Here is a 21,825-nt window from a genome sequence, read left to right as displayed (position 1 = left end):
TTAGTTAAAAAAGATGGAAATCAAATACAATATAGTTAAAGCTCTTATCCTCTAAAAATTCGACAATACTGAAAACATTTCACGAAATTCTGTAAGGGAAACGAAAAGTTCTATGGCTTCTTTTGTATTCCTAAATAATATATCAAAAACTCACTTCGGTGTTTTACAAAAAAAAAAAAAAAAAAAAAAAAATTCTAGAATTTTAATGTATTTTTTTTAAGGATTTGTATAGATGCAGATTTGTATAAAATTTCTCTTAAACCTTTTGAATAAAAACATTAATGAGTCTTTTGTCATCCTTTGCTTCCAGGTGGAATTCATCGCAGACAGTGTTTCCTTGGACCTTTTATCCTTGGCAAAATCACAGAGCAAACTGTTACGCTACCATGGAGATGTCCAGTTCTTTTGTCAGGAGATGGAAGCGGCCGACCCCATCACCTTCACTACTAGGGAGTCATTTCTGGTAAGTCCTTGTCATATTTTGCCTTGTTGTGCAATAGCCTCTTACCATCTCTAGTAAAGAAATACAGTATCATCCGCTTGGTTATAGATGTAATGACCAATCAGTTATGCCGCTGTTATGCTTATCAGTATGCAGCTGTTTTATTGTATGCTGTTATGCCGTATCTAAAAACCTGGAAATTTTGCCGGTTCTATTGATCATTAACTCGATTGTAGTGATCCATTTCAATGTCCAGGTTGTTAGGCATGTTGATTTTATTAGGATCAATCAAAAGGATGATCCTGATTCATTGGAAAGTCAGCAGACCATTCCGAAAACGATTATGATGCGTGGTTCTACGTTGAAGCAAATTGGGAAAAAGTACGGAAGGAATAGTTTGACTCCATTCTACTCCGATGTATTGAATAAATGACTTCATATAGCTTGAGAGAAATAAAGATGAGAAGAGAAACCATCGACAGACTTTGAAACTCTGCAAACTTTTCAGCTGCAATTTAAAAAGATCAATTTATATATGCAACTCAATTATAATTTGAGTTAATGGATATTTAGAACGAACTCAAATGATGGTGAAGCGATAGGTGATGGGCGAAGGATAGAACCTGGGACTTTTTGGTTAGCAGTCCAGTAACTTAACCATTTTACCAAAACAGCTGTTCGGGTAGAAGCGCTGTTACTGGCTTATATGCTATTCACCACGATGGATATTCAAAAGTCAAGCAACCCGGCAAAACACAGGGTAAATTATTTCAGAAAAATCATTGGTAAAATGAATTGTAAAAAAGAAAATCTCGTTTTCATTGATATTTTTTAAAAAATAAGAAACTTTTCTAACCAGAATCTGGAGGTGAAATCAAAAATCATAAAAGAGTGAGCCGTTGTTAGAAATATTCTTAATGAATCAGAATTTGAATTATATTATTTTAATGATGGTTTATTAAATTTCTTTTTTATTAAATACGTATGGGTCAATTTCCCCTTTATATTATTTTCAGTATCTCATGCTGCTACAATTTCTGTTTTCGCTTCATTTTTTTTAAGAAAAAAAGTATTACTTTCTGCTTTATGGAGCATTTATAAAAACATATTTATTAAAAAAATTAATAATATTTTTTAATTTTTAATACACTGAGTAATAATTATTATGAATTCTAGAAATTAACTGTCACAGATTTGTTATTAGATGGAACTTCTCTCATATAATCAATCCTAATTAAAATTCTCTTTAATATTTTCTTTGTAGTTCTTTAAATATTATAGTATTATATTGTCCTCAAAAATAAAGTAATTGCACAAAAGTTCAAAACCTTAAAAGATGAGTAACCAAATGTATTGAAATATGAAAGAAATTAAACAGAATCAAAACTTGTTAAAAAGTAGCGATATTAGTAGAATGCCAAAACTTGGTGGTTTTAAGAAACTGGGAATTATATGACGTTAAAATTTCCATAAAATAAATCACACGTAAAATTAACAACAATTACTTGTATAAACATAATTCACAATTGTCACGTCATAATTAACAGAAAATTGTGAATGTATGAAAGCGATACCAAAATTTGTTATAAGCATTTGGATTCTAAATTAACCCTCCAGCAACGTATCCCACGATTTCCACGGTTTGGGAATCAATCCATTTTCTGTTGCATCCCACGTTTTTCGCAGCTTAGAGTGTTTATTTTTACGATTACAGATTTTTATTACATTATATTATCATCGTGTAATATATAGTATCAGTTCACTTTCTTTGAAAAATATATTGAACTTATTTTCAAACATCGCATCTAAATAGTGATTTTAAAGAATTACACAGCCAGAGGATTAATACTTTCCTATAGAATAAAGTCTAGATATATATGGCATCTTCATTTAAGTTTTAAAATATTCCCTATTTTAATAGTGTTTATTTTTTCCTTCATATGTTTCATGGTGCTCAAAAATACATATCATGATCCTTAGGAGCATTTACCTTCCCCCCCCCCCTCAGATTATCTGAGCAGAAATATTTACTATTGGGTATATGGAGTTAATGATTCCGCCCATTTTCAGTAGATGGCGTTAGTAGTACTGCTTGCCTGCAAATAAATCCAAAAAATCGTGTTTGAAAGCAACCTTTAAAAATTAGAGCAGACCATCGAAATATGTGTAAACATATTTTGACAGATGCGTGACCGAGAAGAAGAAACTTTTGAAATTTAACTTCGATTTATTTCATCCGGGAGGCATATTATGTACAAGAAGCGGTGATGAAGCTAACGTCCGTTTACATCGCATTACAGAGCAAAAAGAAGAGCAAAATTTTCCCCTTCATTGGTTTTACAATAAGATTTTTATAGGAATTTTTTTGACACTTGTAGCCTTAGGAAAAGGAAATGGAGGTTTCTTTTAAAAAATGTTGCAAGCATTTGGGATTTTTATCCCTTCACCAGCAGTTTATAGAGCGATTTTTAAAAGTAATTAAATAAAAAGTGGAATTGGATCAGAAAATAAGAGGCCATTTTAGAGTGAAGTTAATATGGGCTGAATTAAGATAAAAATTTGTATATTAATTAGGTTTTAAATTAGATTTAAAAATATCATTATATATATATATATATATATATATATATATATATATATATATATATATATATAATGGATTTCGAATCCTGTTCGCTAAATAATATGTAACATTATTTTGGTTGCAGCAGCAGATTTAACAAGCAGTGAAGAAACTTTGTAGGTTTCATTTCGTTTTATTCTCTTCATGAGACAGGCATGATTATTTACAAGAAGGCGCATTGCGGCAGAAAAGCAGAAGTAAGAAAGAAGGGACAAACAAATGATCACTAGTCTTATATAACATGGGATTTCCGGCCACGCGCCAATTCAATACATGTGGTGACCTTCGACACCTTTTCAAGGGCACCAAAGAGATCACATTCATTTGATACGTAGTACTGATGGCGCATTATTTTTACAAAGGAATTAATTAAACCGAAAGTAGAATTGGATCACGAAATAAGAGAATATTAAGTTTTGGAAATTAATTTGGATTAAATTAAGAGTTTAAAATATCATTATATATATATATATAATGTCAAACAGCATTTGTCGGAAGTTATGTTACATTATTTCATTACAAAGAAAATTGCCGCAGAAACGCATCGATTGCTCTTGAGCATTTATGGTCAACGTGCCCCATCGAATGCAACTCGTAAAACATGTGACCAGTAATTTAAAAACGATGATTTTCATACATATGACATAGCGCATGGTAAATTATCTAAAAAAATAATCTAAAATGCAGTTGGGAAGCATTCAGTTTTGAACGAAACAAACAATGAACTGACCATTGAACGAAGCATTGAAGGAGAAACGTTCAAAACATGGGGAAAGACATGATAAGGTTGTTTTCCAACACGACAATACTCACCTTCATGCTTTCAGATCTTTGAAAGAATCTATAGAATAATTTCGCTGAGACATGTTACTTCTTCACATTACTATTTATTTCACTGCATGCAGAGTGTACTTTCTGGAAAGAGATTCAATTTCCATGTAGATCTCTAAAATTTGATTGATAACTAAAATGCACCTGACAACCAAACTTTTTTCTCCTCGAAATTCGATTTTTTTCATGAAAGATGGACAAATGTTGGAGTTTTTGATGGGATATATCTTCAATAAACCAATTCTTAATTTTATAATAAATAATTTCGTTTTTATTCAACTTTAAAAAGAACGGATTCGTATTTACACACCCAATAAATCATTTGCCCAAGAGCCAATCATAGTTGTGAAATTTCAGTTTCAGTCGTACTATTTAAAGATGCATAATTCACGATTTTTTGAAGAACAAATAATTTTGTTATTGTTATTTTTAAATATTTGTTCCAAATATCTGTTATTTCAATCATATTATTAATTAAAAATTATTACTTAATATTAAATATAAAATTTATTAATTGTAATTAATACTTAATTTACTAATTTAAGTAACGTGTGATTGAATTAATTTATCTATTTCAGCTTACTTATTAAATGTGATCTTTTTCCAAACTATTTATTTAATTTCTTTATTGGAGTAAACCATTTTCTGAAAAATTTGTATTAAATATATATGTCATTTCTTTAAATTGTTTACTTTAGTTCTATACTCTACCAATAGATGGCGCCAGCAGTAAACGGAATATATGCACAGAGTCAAGTCACAAACAATTAAAAATGTTTTGTATGGAATAGTGCAACATCAAATGCGAATATCGGAAAGTCAAGATCACTCTCATGAAGTGGAGCGGTGACTTCCCACACTTTCCGGTGAAGTCACCACTCCGATAAATCCCAGTGATATGCAATTCAATGATACGATAATTCCAATAACCGGTCCGTTCACTTTTCAATCCATTCACAGGTTTCTCCTTTTCTGTTTTGTTCGAGAGCTTCCATTGGACAGATCGTATCGATTGTTACTTTCCAGTGTAGTCACCGCTCCGGTAAATTTCAGTGATAGCGAATCGATTGTTACTTTCTATCGTGATCCAAGACCTGTAATCGAAATATCATCAGTAAGATCGTATCAAGGATTTGAATCACACCCCTCTTTGAAAAGTATTGATCACTGGTATTTATGACTTTTTGATATTGGTTACGTAATAACCGCTCGTAAAATATTCGTCATCCCTTATACTATTTTCTGTAGTTCAGTAGAGGAAAACGTGACTTTTGCCTTCCGATGAATCACTTTCCATCTGGTACTTTTATTTACTGTTCAGAGTACACCAGTTTCTATGTCTTTCCTATTTGCTGATTTTTTTTCTATCATCTTTCTTCTTCTACATTTTTATTATTATTTTCACAGATCATTTAAATGTTATCAGCCGAACAAGATAAAAAATAAAGATTAAAATATATTAGCTTTTATGGCTAAATTTATTAATTCTTTGGTTCAGCTCGACAACCTTAATGGACACGACACTTCTGTTATAAATTCCTTAACAGCTTTTGGTAGCTTTTATAGTTTTGATAAAACATGGCTTAACTATTAGAAATCTTATGCTTTAAAGCGTTAAACCACTGACTGACTTGCTCGCAGTTTTAAAAAAACGCACAAACACAAAAGAGCTTCATAGACAAAGCTTACAAAAATGAGCTCAATAACATAAATCATTTGCAGTTTTTCAGTGAAGTCTATTTCATATACTAACCGAGATGACAGCGCAATGTTTAAACTATTCCACCGCTTAAACTGCAGCTCCTAAGAAAAAAGAACCCACCTTTTAAAACTCCTATACTTTGCAGGCACCATTCCAGGCCAAACCATTACTAATAAATCTATTCTCTCGCCTAATAAAACACTTTCCGGAATTCTAACCATAAACAGTTGCTCCTTCTTTTTTTGTTCTTTCTCTCTCTATTATGCCGCCAACCGACATAATCTTATCGTTCCCCGACCTAGAAATTCTTTTCCTTGGCCTATTTCCAACAAGAAACCAGCGGCTTTGAAATATCGCCGGAATGGGCCGAAAAAATATTGAAAAGAAAACTACGTGAGATATGTGCTTAAGTAACATATTTTTCTCGGATGTCTGAATCCCCCCGTTAGCGTTTGGTGGCTGAATTTTTATACTCCTCGCAGCTATTCATTCGGAAAGAAAGGGGTGGGGGATTGTGTACCTGGGGTGTTTTCTCGCTACAAGCGTGGATTCCATATCTAATCCGAATCTGGGCTGGAGATGCGGTGGTTGAATGCCGAAATACGATGAGGCGTTGTTGTATTTCTGTTTCTACTTTTTAAAAAATATAGAGGAACAGATTATCTTTTGCAAATTACCATTTCATTGACACTGAGTATTATAATATCGTCTCTGTAATATTAAAATATATGTAATACAAAAATACTTGTTTTGGTGAGTTACTTCTGGTTTTATATCATTACATGGAGTATTAATTACAGTATGTTATCACAAAATACCATATGTGGCTAATGACTCCTTTGTTAGTACAAATTAGGGTTATTTGGATCCAATTTTTCTATATTTTGGATGTATTTCTTTTTATTTTTTCGTAAACTTATTATAGAGAAAAAAAGTATTGCAATTGTCAAAAAAATTCGAATGCGAGATTTTGACGAATTTCCATGTTTTTGACCTCTTTGAATTAGAAAAATATATTTTTGGAAAATGTCTGTCTGCCTGTCTGTCTGTGACAAAGATAACTCAAAAATACTTTAAACTAAATGGTCGAAATTTAATATACGGTCTTCACACGGAATTTGTAGATTTCCGTCAAATGTCGCCCAAAGTCTATACGAAGGAGGTCTGTCTGTCTGGCTGTACGAATATAAGTTACCACGATAATTACAGAACAATATCTATAATGTAGATGCTGTGGTGAATAGCATATAAGCCAGTTTGCAGCTATGCTGCACGAGCAATTGCTTTTGTATAGTGGTCATGTTACTCAGCTGCAAACCACAAAGTCCCAGGTTCTATCCTCGCGCATCACAATCCGCCACATTGGTGACCTCGGACGATGATTCTTCAACCTTCGTACAGCTGTTGTGGCGCCATCTACCCACAGCATAACCACAGTCGCCAGACTCACTTGACGCAGCAACACAAAAAGACCGCAGCAATTGCTACAATGCCTATCAAATGTTAAGCCAAATCCAACAAGGGTTTGACCGTCTGTACTTTCAGAAACAAGTAAATTTGATAATTCAAAACCGCAATGATTTTAATATATCAAATTTGTTATGTATTTTTGTGTACAAATAGAGCTTTGTGTTAAATTTTTGTTTCAATCGGTTGTGAAATACGCGTCTAAAACACAAATTCCATTTTCGGATATGATCAACCACATGCGAGGGATTAATCATCAAAGAACTTGCCCATGATGACACGATAGATTCATTAAAATACTAAATTCACGCAGAAGGTTAATATTTTGTAACTATTGTACGCCATTTCAATGGAAGCCGTTTTCAGGGATAACACCTTTGTTAGAGATGATGCGAGAAAACTGTAGGGAGACCACTTTCGCTGATTTAAATTAATATAAAAATATTCTTGTTCTGATATCCTATTTTTCCTTAATCTACAACAGTTAGTTTTTCAGTTTACAACGGTAATTACAATATTTTTGCATTTAATAATGCATAAAAAATAATTATAACGGAATTCAAGTAACCCTTAGGGTGTTTACTTGAAACCATGTTTTAATGGTTTATAAATGTTGTATAATCATTTATTGGGTTTAAATAAGACACAAAATATATTGCACGCTGCAGAGTATCAGGATAATCTTCACAAAACTCTGGTGGCATCTTTTTAAAACACGTGGATTGCTCCAGAACATGCAGTGTGTTGCCTGGAGGACAAACAAATAAAAATATCCATTGCTTCTCTAAACCAAATGCTTCAATCTCTTTATTGTTTGGGGTTCAAGTAACCCCACTGGGACCAAATAACCTAGCCTCCCGATGCTCCAAATTTCTGTAGGTTTTACTGTGTATGATTATTGATATACAACATTTTGATATAAAGAAGGCGGTACATAAATTAACATTTTGATAAGTTTCTTTGAAGACGTTATTCGAAAATAGTTGAGACATTTTATGAGGAAAGGTAGTATTGTGTAATTTCTATAATTACACATTACGTTGCAATCTCATTTAAATGCTTCTTTTATTTCCCTAGAATTCTTTCGCAGAATTCCTCCTTTAGAATCTCTTTTAATTTATTTATTTAGATCCACTAGTTCTATTGTAAAGATGAATACATTTTGAGGAAAGGGAGTATTGTGTGGTTTCTGCAGCTGCACATTACGTTGCAATCTCATTTAAATGCTTCGTTTATTCCCCTAGAATTCTTTCGCAGAATTCCTCCTTTAGAATCGCTTTTTATTTGTTTATTTAGCTCCACTAGTTCTATTGTAAAGATGAATACATTTTGAAGAAAGGGAGTATTGTGTGGTTTCTGCAGCTGCACATTACGTTGCAATCTCATTTAAATGCTTCGTTTATTCCCCTAGAATTCTTTCGCGGAATTCCTCCTTTAGAATCTCTTTTTATTTGTTTATTTAGCTCCGCTAGTTCTATTGTAAAAATGAATACATTTTGAGGAAAGGGTGTATAGTGTGGTTTCTGCAGCTGCACATTACATTGCAATCTCATTTAAATGCTTCGTTTATTCCCCTAGAATTCTTTCGCAGAATTCCTTCTTTAGAATCTTTTTTAATTTATTTACTTAGATCCACTAGTTCTATTGCAAAGATGAATACATTTTGAGGAAAGGGAGTATAGTGTGGTTTCAGCAGGTGCACATTACATTGCAATCACATTTAAATGCTTTGTTTATTCCCCTAGAATTCTTTCTCAGAATTCCTGTTTTAGAATCTCTTTTTATTTGTTTATTTAGCTCCGCTAGTTCTATTGTAAAAATGAATAAATTTTATGAGGAAAGGAAGTATAGTGTGGTTTCTGTAGCTACACATTACGTAGCAATCTCACTTAAATGCTTCGTTTATTCCCCTAGAATTCTTTCTCAGAATTCTTGTTTTAGAATCTCTTTTTATTTGTTTATTTAGCTCCGCTAGTTCTATTGTAAAAATGAATTAATTTTATGAGGAAAGGAAGTATAGTGTGGTTTCTGTAGCTACACATTACGTAACAATCTCACTTGAATGCTTCGTTTATTCCCCTAGAATTCTTTCTCAGAATTCCTCCTTTAGAATCTTTTTTTATTTGTTTATTTAGCTCCGCTAGTTCTATTGTAAAGATGAATACATTTTATGAGGAAAGGGAGTATAGTGCGGTTTCTACAGCTGCACATTACGTTGCAATCTCATTTAAATATTTCGTTTACTCCTCTAGAATCCAACCTTTAGAAACTTTTTATTTATTTATTTATTTAGCCATCACTAGTTTCATATCTGTAATGGTGAATTTTAGTGATGGATTTTTCATTCGATTTTTCTTATACTAGAGTTCTAAAGTTCTGCACAGCTTTATGTGTCCTCTTTCTCCACTGAATGGTTTAAAGCATTTAACGGCGGTTGGCTGAGGAACATTAAAGCCTCACTAATCGGTGCAAAAATCCTTATCTTCACATACCTTCATTTAAGTTATCTTTATCCATGTTAACAAAGATTCAATTTCGCTATCGATTTTTCACTCATTTCCTGGTGCGATAGTTTTGAAGTTCTGTATTCTACAATCAATTATTTGAATATTTCGAAGGCTTAATTACTAGTTAATTGATTTATTTAATTAAATTTTGATTTCATAGCCACTGCCACCTCATAATGAATTTGAAAAACAATTATTATATGCCTCCATAATAATACTGATAATAATGAATTATGAATTAAAAATTATTAAATAATAAAAATTAAAAAATATAATTTTGGTATACACTTAATAGAGGCATATTTTTAAAAATTCATTACATTTATTGATTATAATGACATCGTAGCTTAAAAAATTATATAATAAAATAAATATAATTTTTAAGTCGAATTTGCAACTATATTTATACATTTTATATTTATATGGAACTATTTGGAAAGTGAAATTAAAAATACATATTTAATGTTTTGTTGTCTAAATTTATTGAGCTTTGGAAAGCCAGTTCAACTTCAGGCATAGTGATTGCTAATAATAATTTTAGAATTTCAGCATTTCATCGAAGAACTTAGCAAACTTTTAAAGCATATTTTGTCGATTGATTTTTTTTTGTGTGTGTGTCTTTGAATATTCATCATAAATATGAGCTTATGTATACAAACTATTATTTTGCATCCACACGTTACTTTTTGCAGATTGGCAATCAATATTTTCGTCATTGCATTCCTTTTCTTCAGTTAGAATCCATAGCTGGCCACAATTCTTAGCTTCGTGCTTGATTTTTCTTAGAAATAATGCGTAATGATTGGATAAAAGAAAACATTAATTGCGCAGTAAATTAACTTTAAAAATCCGCAGATGTATTTAATAAATATGGTTATCTTTAAGTCTCAAAATCAATCTACTGTTTTCGCAATAATAATAATACGCAGCAATAAATATATATCACGATATTTTTTATTGTGAGAGTAATAATATCGTGATGTATTATTACTCTCGCAGTAAATCCTGTAGTGATATAATCGTGGGAGTAATTTATTCGTGATATTATAATAAATAATGCGCCACGTAAACATATACCACTAGAGCCGAGTAATCCATTAGGTGGTAAATGAACTTTGTCGTCACCGTTGTTATGTAAATATCATAATCTAAATCTGTTAATAGACATTTAGCAGACGATACCTTTTCAGAGATTTTATAACTGCTACTATTTTTATTTTGTTAAAATATTATTAAAAAGTAAAAGCAAACGATTTTTTCTTTGATAAGCATATTTTCTTAATATTATTTCGTTTATTTTTTTGTATAATAGCTGATGATCAATTGTAAACCTTCTAGAATCTGGCAATGTTTGTAAGATACGCTGTTAAGTTGAAAGAATAAACAAGCCTATGGAATTCTAAATTGCTTGGAGTGTTATTTTAGTTTTAAGAATTTAAGATGCTCTGCAAGCTATAGTTTGAAGCTTAAAAAAACGGGTAGTTTTCTAGAAAGCATGCAAAAACCGTATTATTCCGAGGCTTTTGATAACTAACGTCATTTGGTGCAGATATTCCACATATAAATGTAAATGGGTTATAAAAAAGCAAAAGCACAATAAGAATAGACAATGAACAGAAACGTACTATACAAAAGTAAAAACTAATTTCTGTTTTGTCTTAGGAAGCCGTTTGAAGACGTTATTATATTAGTATATGAACAAATAAGAAATTATGTGCGTAAATGAGTAATTAAAATCATTAGCTGAGAAAAAAATTTAAATAAAAAAATAATTTATAATAATATTTTTAGCTTTTGTAATAAATAATTAAATCTTTTTATGATATCCAGGACAACGATTTCTCATCAGAAATCTTAAGATACATCAGGAAGTTTTTTTAATCCGAGCCACACCCTATAATTTCTCTCTCCATCTCTAAAGCTTGCTTCCTATCTATAGCGAATACATTCCTTTTCTTCATCACAGTTCCGCCCTTCCCATTTGCCAAATCTGCATACAAAATCTCTTTCATCCTTCTCTTAATGGCTGACTGCCTGCGCTCCATCAAAGATTTTCGTTGTTGCCATCTTGGCTTCGTTCCCTGGTATTTGCTCCCGGGCCTTTACCCAATACAATTTCGCTTTACTTCTCTTCACTGTTGACGGGATTTTTCTGATTACACTCGGGGAATTTAGTTTTTGTTTGCATATCGAAACGGTGACTTTCTGTTTGCTCGGGAAAGCAATATTCGACTCCTGATACTTTTAGAGTTGTTTACCGTTATCTGCCAAAACAACGTGTTGTAGCCACTTTAATTGAGCCTGCAGGCGGTTCCCACGATCAAGTCTCTGATCTCGGATTTATTTCGATCATAGACATCATATTGTGACATTTAAAGAAAAGATTGTATATACTTTTGCTTAATATCAATAAAATGACAGGTTAAAGTCCAATTATCTAATTCTTTAATTAATTTCTTCCTGTTGATGTAGCTAACTACATTTTATGACCAACAGGTTAATCGGGAATATTAATTGTTTAATTCAAATTAAACTAGCCGCCTTTTGCGACCAGATTGCTCGCTCAGATTACTGGCTTTTTAAGCTGTTAGCCGATAATTATGAAATGCATTTTTTAAATATCTTTTTCTTTGATACGACTTAAAAATATGAATTTATTTGAATCAGTCTGCAATAGATTATTATGAGCGCAAATAAAAGTGTATGTACGAAGAAATAAAAGCGGAAGTGAAAATCCTATTTTTAAATTAATGTCCAAAGATAATTTTTTTTTTTAATTTTAATTTTAACATTGGCAATAAACACGCGATTGAATATTTAATGGATGAATTTGAATTGCATAGATTAAAAGCACCGTAACATTGTAAATTAAACTTCAAGAATTTATTAAAAGCAAAGAAAAAAAACTGTACAGAAATGAAATCGATATCATTAAAGAGGTAATTTTTTTGAGTTTTTAAGATAATGTAAAAACCTTTTTATAGAATTAATAGTTTCGGAAGATATAATCGTCTGTTTCCATTAGTAAGTCAAAACGAATATCCGTCTAGTGACTGTGCTTACCGGTACCTGTTTTCGCCTTCAACATATTAAACTTTCTGTTTAACGCCTGTTTCTTGATTTCTTTTACATCTTTTGATTGAATAAAGTGTTTAACACAGCGAGCAGATTTATATAATAATTTTATTTAATTTGCTAAGTTTTGAATTAAGTGCAATTGTAAAAACGCCGACAAAATCAGTCCGGAACGTTCGTATATCGTTATACATTTAACTGTTGCAATTAAGAGCGATAATAAGTAATAAAAGCGATTTCTGTGCCACGTCACGACCTTCGTACGTTAGCATTTTATATATAAATGGCATATTAATGATAACCGCGATTCTCTCAACAAAGAAGGAGTCTGTCTACTGAAATCGAGGCACATGACATTGATCAGCCATTGTAAATTGAAGTGCTTGGGTTAATACAATTCGAATTGCAAGGTGTCCTTTTCAGAATCACTTTCTGATTCCTCTTATAAATTACTGATATGTTGTTGCTGTTGTTGTTTCCAATGGCACTTGTCATAGACAAGCTCACTGACTTTAGAAGTCAATGATTTTAAGCCAATGGTGCGTCTCTTGTTTTTCAGTAGCGCCATCTAGGGCCAAGAGTACGACTTAGCAACATACACGTCACAACCCTTTTTACGGGGCGGACTTCATTCATGCATTTCATTCACTCATCCACAGATCGTAATTTAGATCTGAATCAGAGAACGATCACCCCTGATCCAGTACCCCCAAGTGATATTACTCCCGAAATGGAGGATTTTGTAACCACGACAGATTTATACGTGCGCCAGTCACCACCACACACAAAGAGTCTTTGGCCAGCGGGGCTCGAACTCGCAACCCAAGGGACGCGAATCCAACGCCCTAACAACTAGGCTATCCCGACCTAAATTGCTGATATAAATTAGCAGAATTTTTCTTCCTTATTCAACAATGGAAGAAAACGATTATATTATTTATTTTACAAAACATTGAATATCATTGCAACGGTGAAGTCTATTGTTGAAAACTATGCAAAAGTAATTTTACAATATTTTCGAATATTATAAATTAATTTCTTGTGCAATATGTCAGGAGGTGGGGGGTATTGCACAAGAATTGAAATGATAACATTAAAAAGATCATTTTTTTTAATTCTAAAACGGTGTAAAATTTTAATTTGTATTCCAATATTTTGTGGAAGTTATGACTGTATAACATCAGATTTTCGTTTCATTTTTAATTGATTAAAATTCTAATTGAAATTTTCAACGAAATCTATTCTAGGTGCACATTTCCCTCTTCTAAAGCTTGTTTTTGCCGAATTTGTTAGCTATAAGTGTAAAAGTCTGTCCTACATAACGCCAATACACAGAAGCACTTCCCATTATAAAATATGGATATTCAGAACTAACAGATATGCCAAGCGTTACTCCTGATAAAAGCCTTTCCATACCTAATTTTAGCTTTGAAATACGTTTAATATCTATTTATAGAGCAATAATAAGTTCAAATAAATGCATTTTTGAAAAATATTAAGAAAATTATTCATGAAAAATATTTTGCATAAAATATTTTAATATACAAAATTTTTTATACAGTTTGCAAACTTGTAATAATTAAAATGATAATATCAGCAATATTAATTTAGATATGTTGAGATGCTCTGGTAGGATTGCAACTAGGGATTGCAATACCGGACCAAAATTTCAATACCGGTATTCGGTATTTTTTAAATCTTAATACCGGGATACCGGTTTTAATACCGGTATTAGAAATTTTAGAAAAAGAAAGAAAACACAGGTGTTTCTTTGTTTTATTTGCCAGTTTTATTAGAGAGTGAAAATATCACAAAAAATAATTTATAACTTATAAATTATAACAGTATATAATCACAAAAAAGTAAAGGAACATCTTATTTATTTAAATCACAAAAAAAGTGCAAATATGACTATTCAGTCTGTGGTACTATTACAAATTTTTGAAATGTGATCTTAAAAAAACATAATGTATCCATTATACTGTCATTAAGCCTGAAAAGTAATTTTGTGTAAAAATGACCAGATGTCGAAAACGCTCTTTCGGCATCTACGCTAGCTGGTGGTGCTGTTAGCAATGCGCGATATATTTTTTTCCAGTATTTACCTCTAAATCCCTCATCTTCAAATAAATCGATTTCTTGTCGGATGGTTTTGGATATAGCTAATTTCTGTATTGAATTTTGGTTCGTTGAAATTTTTTTATTTATCACTAATTCTAATTTTTGTTCAAGAGACAATTCCTTTTCACTATCGACAGTAGTGACATCATAAAATTCGATAATTGAACCGAATTCTTCTGAATGTGGATAGGTTTGTGGGTAAAAAATTTTAAGAAAATTTACTCTAAACCTGATCAGATTTGAACTGGTTATTTTTTTTTTTCTTCTTTTTTATTTTCCTTTTTAAAATCATTATAATTATGTAAATACCATAAGACATTTTCTATTTCTGTATGCCTTTCTTTTGTGCGATTTTTCAATGTAATATATAATTCTTTAGATAATGATGTGTACTGTTCTTTCAGTGATTGCAACATGAAATTTATTGTTGCATTAGCTGTTATTAAAATCTCTCCTACATAATGCCTCAATAGTCAGTTTTATTGGAAGTAGAGCTGATATAGTTCTGGATATTAAGTCGCATTCGCTATCTGAAAAAAATAATTTACGGGTTTAAGTCAATTATTGTCTTTTTGGATTGGATTTCTCAGTTTCAAAAATCGTTCCATCATTAGGAGTAAACTGTTCCAACGTGTTTTAGAATCTAATATTAACATATATTCTGTTTTATTTTCAGTTAGTATATATTTTAGTAATATATCCTTTTTTATAGGGGAACGTTTAAATATCTTAACAATTTTTCGAACTTTATAAATGATAGGAAGCAATTCTTGATAGATTAATATTTAATCCTCATTAGCAATATCTTCTTCAACAATTAGATTGTCATTATCATCACTGTCAATATCACTCTCACTCTTACTCTCTTCAAAGTTGGAATTCAAAGTTTCTATATCCACAGTATTTGGATTCTTGTGTTCTTTATTTTTTTTTTTTTTGGTATAATACATCTATTACTCCTAATTGAATTCCATGTGCATAGCACAATTGCTTATTTGCACCAATCAACTTTCCAACTTTTTTCATAATTGTTGCTCCATTCGTCGCTATGGATACAATATCTTCTTTCATTAATAATCCATGTTTCGCTAATTTAGATTCAAGCAATTAATCAAGCCATTAATTAGCTAATTAATTCCTCCGTTAGGGAGATATAAAAACAAAAACGTATACTATTTTGCTATGTTGGCGATCTCTGAACATATAGTGGAGACCATTTTAAAAATACCGAAGTAAATACCGAAAAACCGGTATTTAAACTTGTGAATACCGGTATTATAAAATTATACAAATGGCTCAAAATACCGGTATTCGGTATCCCGATATACCGGTATTGCAATCCCTAATTGCAACCAGTTTATACAGAAATTTTGTTTTTCATTGACTTTCGCTTTTCTTTTGCCACTCATGTTATTTTCTTTATTCTGATTGGATTTTTATTCCATATATGCCTAATTGGACTCAATCTGCAAAAATGTGAATATTTTATAAAAATTCTCGATTTTAGACCACTCTCTTGAGCAGTTCAAAGAAAGTACGCAAATTACCACCCCAAGACTGATTTACCAAAGTTGATTAGTCTGAATTAGTCTAAATTTTTGACAGTGGTGAATTAACTAAAGCAGTGATAGTGGTGGTAAATAAAACAGTGATATTAACTAACACAGTGTATTAACAGTAAACAGTGATTGAAAACTTCATAACTCTTTCAGATTTGGTCGCAGAAGATAAAAATGGTTTTTTTTTATTTATTTTTATTTAAAAATTGCAGTATCAAGAATCTTTTATTGAATACGGTTCCTTGGGACCAAAGGACTTTATAAAATTTAAATGTTCTAATTTTTTTAGAAGTACATTTTGACTTAAGCCAAATAAAATATTAATATTTACGTCATTTAAATCCTTATTTGAAAGTAAAATTAAAAAATTGAATTTTATAATGAATCAGAAAAAATTTTTATTGAATAATTCTCTGAGACATTGCATACTTTAAAGCTGTAGTGCATATAAGACTTCGATGTGAAACTATTTTGTTTTCGGTAATCATATTTAAAAAAACATGTTTGGTTTCAGCAAACGAAAATTGCATTAATTTTAGTTTAATCGTTTCAAATTTTAGGGGAATTGACAGAGAATAAAAGATACATAGTACAATCAAGAGAAAAGCGTAAGACTTCTATAATAGCATGCGTTATACGATTATCAAAATTTGAAGTTTAAAGATATATTCTTTAAAAGCTATTATAAAGTCATGTTATATAAAATATTTATTTGAAAATTTTAGTGACCATTAATCCCGGGGAATCAAGTGGTCGCCAGAGGCGACTAGTAATTCATAAAGAAGTCGGTTGAGAAGCCAAAAAAGTCGAACATTACAACTTTTAACATTATTGACAGTCAAATCCTTTTCCATTTCTATATTCATCCATAAAAGTCAATTTGTGATGAGAAAAAATAAACATTATCCAATCTCAGTATTTTTTTATATATATAAAGACAAATATTAAAAAAAAGTTTTTAACTTCCAAGGCCAAACGATTTTTTCTTTTCTTTTCTGGCAACACTGCGGCGAAACAAGAAGTGAAGTTGAAGTAAATCTCCGACGAGAATATGAGAGTGAATATTGATGGCCCAGAGATCGGATGTCCTTGCTCCACTTATCCTCTTATCTTCTCCGTCACGGTGACAGTGACGGTCCGTTAAAAACTTTAAGAACTTTTCTCGGGCATCGAGTTTCCGAAGATTGAGACACTTTTCATAAGCAGCCTCTCCTTAACTCTTTTTTCTTTTGTTGTTTAAAACTGCCTTGCACGATGATGTGGGATTTTTTTTTTTTTTCGCGTGCAGATATTTAAATTTTGCAATTAGTCATATCTTTTACGAGTGAATGGCATCCGAGGTCATGAAAGAAAGAACATGTTGTTTTAACTTTTAATGAGCAGAAGAAAATGAACTGTGCAAAGGCAAAAAAGAGGAAATTGTGAAAATGAAAGGAAATGGTAAATAATAAAAATAAAAAAAGATTTGAAAGGCTGTTTTAATGTGAATACTTGACATTTTGACAATTAACAGGTTCGCCGAGATAATTAGTTCTGTTTTGATTTCAGCTAAATCTCTTACGCAAAATTTAATGCTCATAATCAGCTAGCTCAACAAAGCCTTTTTAAGTGCCCAATTGTGACAGGCATTAAGACCGTGTTATTTTAACCCTTCGCTTATCTATACTCAATCGCTACAACTTTTTTTACCGTACTAAAAATATTTATATTCTCAGCCACCAAAGTATTTTACCGTCCCAATCTTATTTCTACCTTCAGTCGCAAAAGCTTTATTATCCTCCCAGTCTTATTTCTACTCTCAGTAGCCAAAGCTTTTATGGTCCCAATCTTATTTCTACCTTCAGTCACAAAAGCTTTTTTAATATCCCAGTCTCATTTTTATTCTTACTAGCCAAAGTTTTTATCGTCCCAGTCTTATTTCTATTCTCAGTAGCCAAAGCTTTTCTGCCATCCTCCCATCTTAGTCGTATTTCTGTCTTCAGCCACCAAAACTTTTTCCCCGTCCCAGTCTTATTTCTACTCTCAGTCACCAAAGCTTTTCTACCATCTTAGTCGTATTTCTGCCTTCAGCCACCAGAGCTTTTTTACCATCCCAGTCTTATTTCTATTCTCAGTAGCCAAAGTTTTTATCGTCCTAGTCTTATTTCTACCCTAAATCACCAAAGCTTTTCTATCGATCCAGTCTTATTTCTACTCTTAATCACCAAAGTTTTTCTACCGTCCCAGTCGTATTTCTACTTTCAGCCACCAGAGCTTTTTCACCGTCCCTGTCTTAAATCTACTCTCAGTCACCAAAGCTTTTCTGCCACATTAGTCAGATTTCTACCTTCAGCCACCAGAGCTTTTCTACCATCCCAGTCTTATTTCTATTCTCAGTAGCCAACGCTTTTATCATCCCAGTCTTATTTCTACTCTCAATCGCTAAAGCGTTTCTACCGTCCTAGCCGTATTTCTACCTTCAGCCACCAAAGCTTTTTCACCGTCCCAGTCTTATTTTTGATTTCAGTGAACAAATCTGTCTTCCAGTTGTATTTCTATCTTAAGCCACGAAAGTTATTTTACAGTCTTAGTCTTATTTCCATTCTCAGTCACCAAAGCTTTTACTTTCTCAATCATATGTCTTAGCTAGCACAGCAAAGAACCTCGCTGATCTTATATTATACCAAGTCAAAAAATTTCAGATGCATAGAGTTCGAAATAATATTTTACAAATTGCATTTAAATATAATTACACATTTTCGCTTCTTAAAATATGTTTTAAGATAAAATTCTAAATGTCGGAAAGATAGTTTCCGAGCGACTTGTCCCATGAAAAGCAGAGTTGATGGACATGATTTTGACTTTTTGAACTGAAGCTTTGAAATAAAGCACGTGCTAAAATTGATTGCATGTCCGCGTTTTGGCATTTAGTGACTCAGGCAGATTCTTTTATGTGTGCGAATAATGTTAAGCATGAATAATAATTTTTTGTGGGATTTTATGATATATTACACCAAATGTTAAAAAAGCTGAAGTCTTCTGATTCATAATATTCTCACTTCATTTGAAGATTATTGCAAATACTTTCTTTCAGAATTATTTTTATTTTTTATTTGGTATTGCAATTTTTTTTCTGTCAGAAGATCACTATTTGTTTCAAACAGATTTTAACAATTAGTTTTGATTTGAGAATTCGTGAGCATTATGAAAAGAGAAGATCCTTCTATAAAGAAACGAAACTTCAAATGTCACCATATATTTGTATGTAAAGTTACTAGAAACAAATTTTTTTTATTTCTTAAACTTTCTGCTAATATGCATGAGGTTTTTATAAACTCAACTTCTGTTATTTAATCTGTGGCAGTCCTATCCGAGATATTGTGGACAGGATAGCAGCTTGTCAAACTGGGCACATCTTTTGATTAAATAATAAAAACATACTCGTAACTAAAATATAAACATCGCAACGCGTTTATCACTTTATTTTATTATTATTATGTTCTAAAACATCTATTTGCTACTATTCCTCTGTAGACATTATTTCTCCAATAACAATAAATATACTACTCTCGTGCTTTTGTCAGTTACAAATAAAATGTGATTACAAAATAGAAGCTTTTCTTATTTTTAAAGGAAAACCTTTAAGTAAGAAAATATAAAAAGTTATAAAAAAAAACTTTAAAATAAGAATCGTATTCTTTAAACTTTATCTTATAATTAACAAGTCAATATTTCTAAAAAAGCGTGTATTAAAAAAACACAGTTAATTAGTAATCGATGTATAATGTTCATTTTCTTTACAATATTTCATTTAAAATCTTTCTGAAAAATGATTCTGATTGTTAATGGATATCTACAGCAAAATTCTTTTTGGTAAAAACAAATTCCTTTAAAATATATATGCCAATTTCTACTATCTCATGTCAATTCTTTTGGAGGTAACAAAATGTGGAATTGACTGATGGATAATTTCTTTTTTCTATCCAGGCACTTCCGACGTGGGAAGGCAGCAAAACGGGATCCGTCGCCTTTCGATTCAGAACCAACGAGGCCACGGGCCTGCTGATGTACAACGGCGGACAGGGAGACGTGTTCGCCCTCGAACTGCTGGACGGGCATGTCTACCTCATACTCGGGCTCGGATCGGGCATAGCCAAAGTCAAGGCTTCCGCCAAGAGGTGCGATGAGGGCCAGTGGCACACGGTCACTCTCAGACGAACAGGCAAATCTGGAAGAATTGCTGTGGATGAAGCGGCTTATGATTTCACGACACCTGGTAAGTTTCGAACACGAAAGGCTTATACATGCTTTAAATATTTCAATAATTTTAAAGCTATCATCTATCCTAATTACCAAATTTTTATTTTCTTCCATACCACTTGATTAATCATTTTCTTTTTGAAAATCATTATTGTCATATCCCATCAGCAATTCTTCAATGTAAAATAAGCACCCAAAAGCACTCCATATGTTGGGAACTTCTATTTAGGTTTTTGGTTCGATGCTACTGTTTCGCCATCCACTACCAACTACAAAAACCTATTAGCCGCCAAATCGGCTACCTCTACAGCAAATATTAGTATCCCTGTAAGTGATTTAAGAAAACACAACTTTTCTCTACCTCTCAAAATGGCAGACTCAATGGAATCTGTTAACAGAAAACAAACTTCATAGTGTTCAACCTCGAGTTGAACCTTGGCCACGTCTTCCAAATAGAAAAGCAGACACTATCTTAACCCGTTTGCGGATAGGTCATACTAGATTCAACCATCGCCATCTACTTTTTGGAGAAGAGGCACCAACGTGCTCTCAATGCAACTGCATCATGTATGTTTACCATTTCTCAATTAATGTCCAAATTTTAGTACTCAACGTTTATATCATTTTAACAACTTAACATTTTCTCATTTGCTTGATAGAATACCTCATGCTAATCTTTTTGCTTTTTTGAAATCAGTAGGTTTTTATCCCCATATTTAAGTAAGCTTCATCTTTTTCATATTTTTTACATTGTTTTTTTATAGCTGAAATTATATTTTTTAATCCTAAAATAAATACAATTTGGCGCAGCATAGACAATACCATGGCTCTTGTGCCAATAAAATCCAAAAAATCCAAATCCAAACCAACTACAAAACTTCTTATTGTAAGAATACGAAGCAAAAACCTAAATCAGAAGAAAGAAATTGTTGTGGAAGGAAACGGCTTATATTTCATAAAATTCGTATTTAACCCTTTCTAGGGCCGTGGGAATTATGCTTCCCACCAAATTTATCAATTTTTGTATGAAATTATGTAGATTGGCATAAGTTCTGGCAAATGTTTTTACTGAGTCATAAACTTAGATGTTTTAGTTCTTTATCTCAGACAAAATGATGTGTCTTGATTTGATACTTAATTATTAATTAACCAAATTAATTAATCAAATTAAATTTATCTAATAAGCTAAATGAATCCCTTTTCTTATTCTAATTTCAAGCCTAAAAATATTTTAACATAATATGACTAGAAAAAAATGG

General features: G+C 31.7%; 1 protein-coding gene across 3 annotated transcripts in view; it reads left to right on the top strand.

Moving 5' to 3' along the window:
- Positions 1-21,825, top strand: part of LOC129975678 (neurexin-1-like) — a 373,471-nt gene that overhangs the window by 312,288 nt on the left and 39,358 nt on the right. For all 3 annotated transcript variants that reach the window (XM_056088803.1, XM_056088801.1, XM_056088802.1), the window contains exons 8-9: positions 311-463; positions 20,294-20,582. In XM_056088803.1, coding sequence (XP_055944778.1) covers positions 311-463; positions 20,294-20,582 — 442 coding nt within the window. The remainder of the gene's footprint in view (positions 1-310; positions 464-20,293; positions 20,583-21,825) is intronic.

Source organism: Argiope bruennichi, chromosome 7 (genome assembly GCF_947563725.1).
Source record: "Argiope bruennichi chromosome 7, qqArgBrue1.1, whole genome shotgun sequence".
In the NCBI taxonomy this organism is placed as follows: Eukaryota; Metazoa; Arthropoda; class Arachnida; order Araneae; family Araneidae; genus Argiope; species Argiope bruennichi.
Note: the sequence above shows the minus strand (reverse complement) of the source record. Positions and strands in the feature narration are given on the sequence as shown.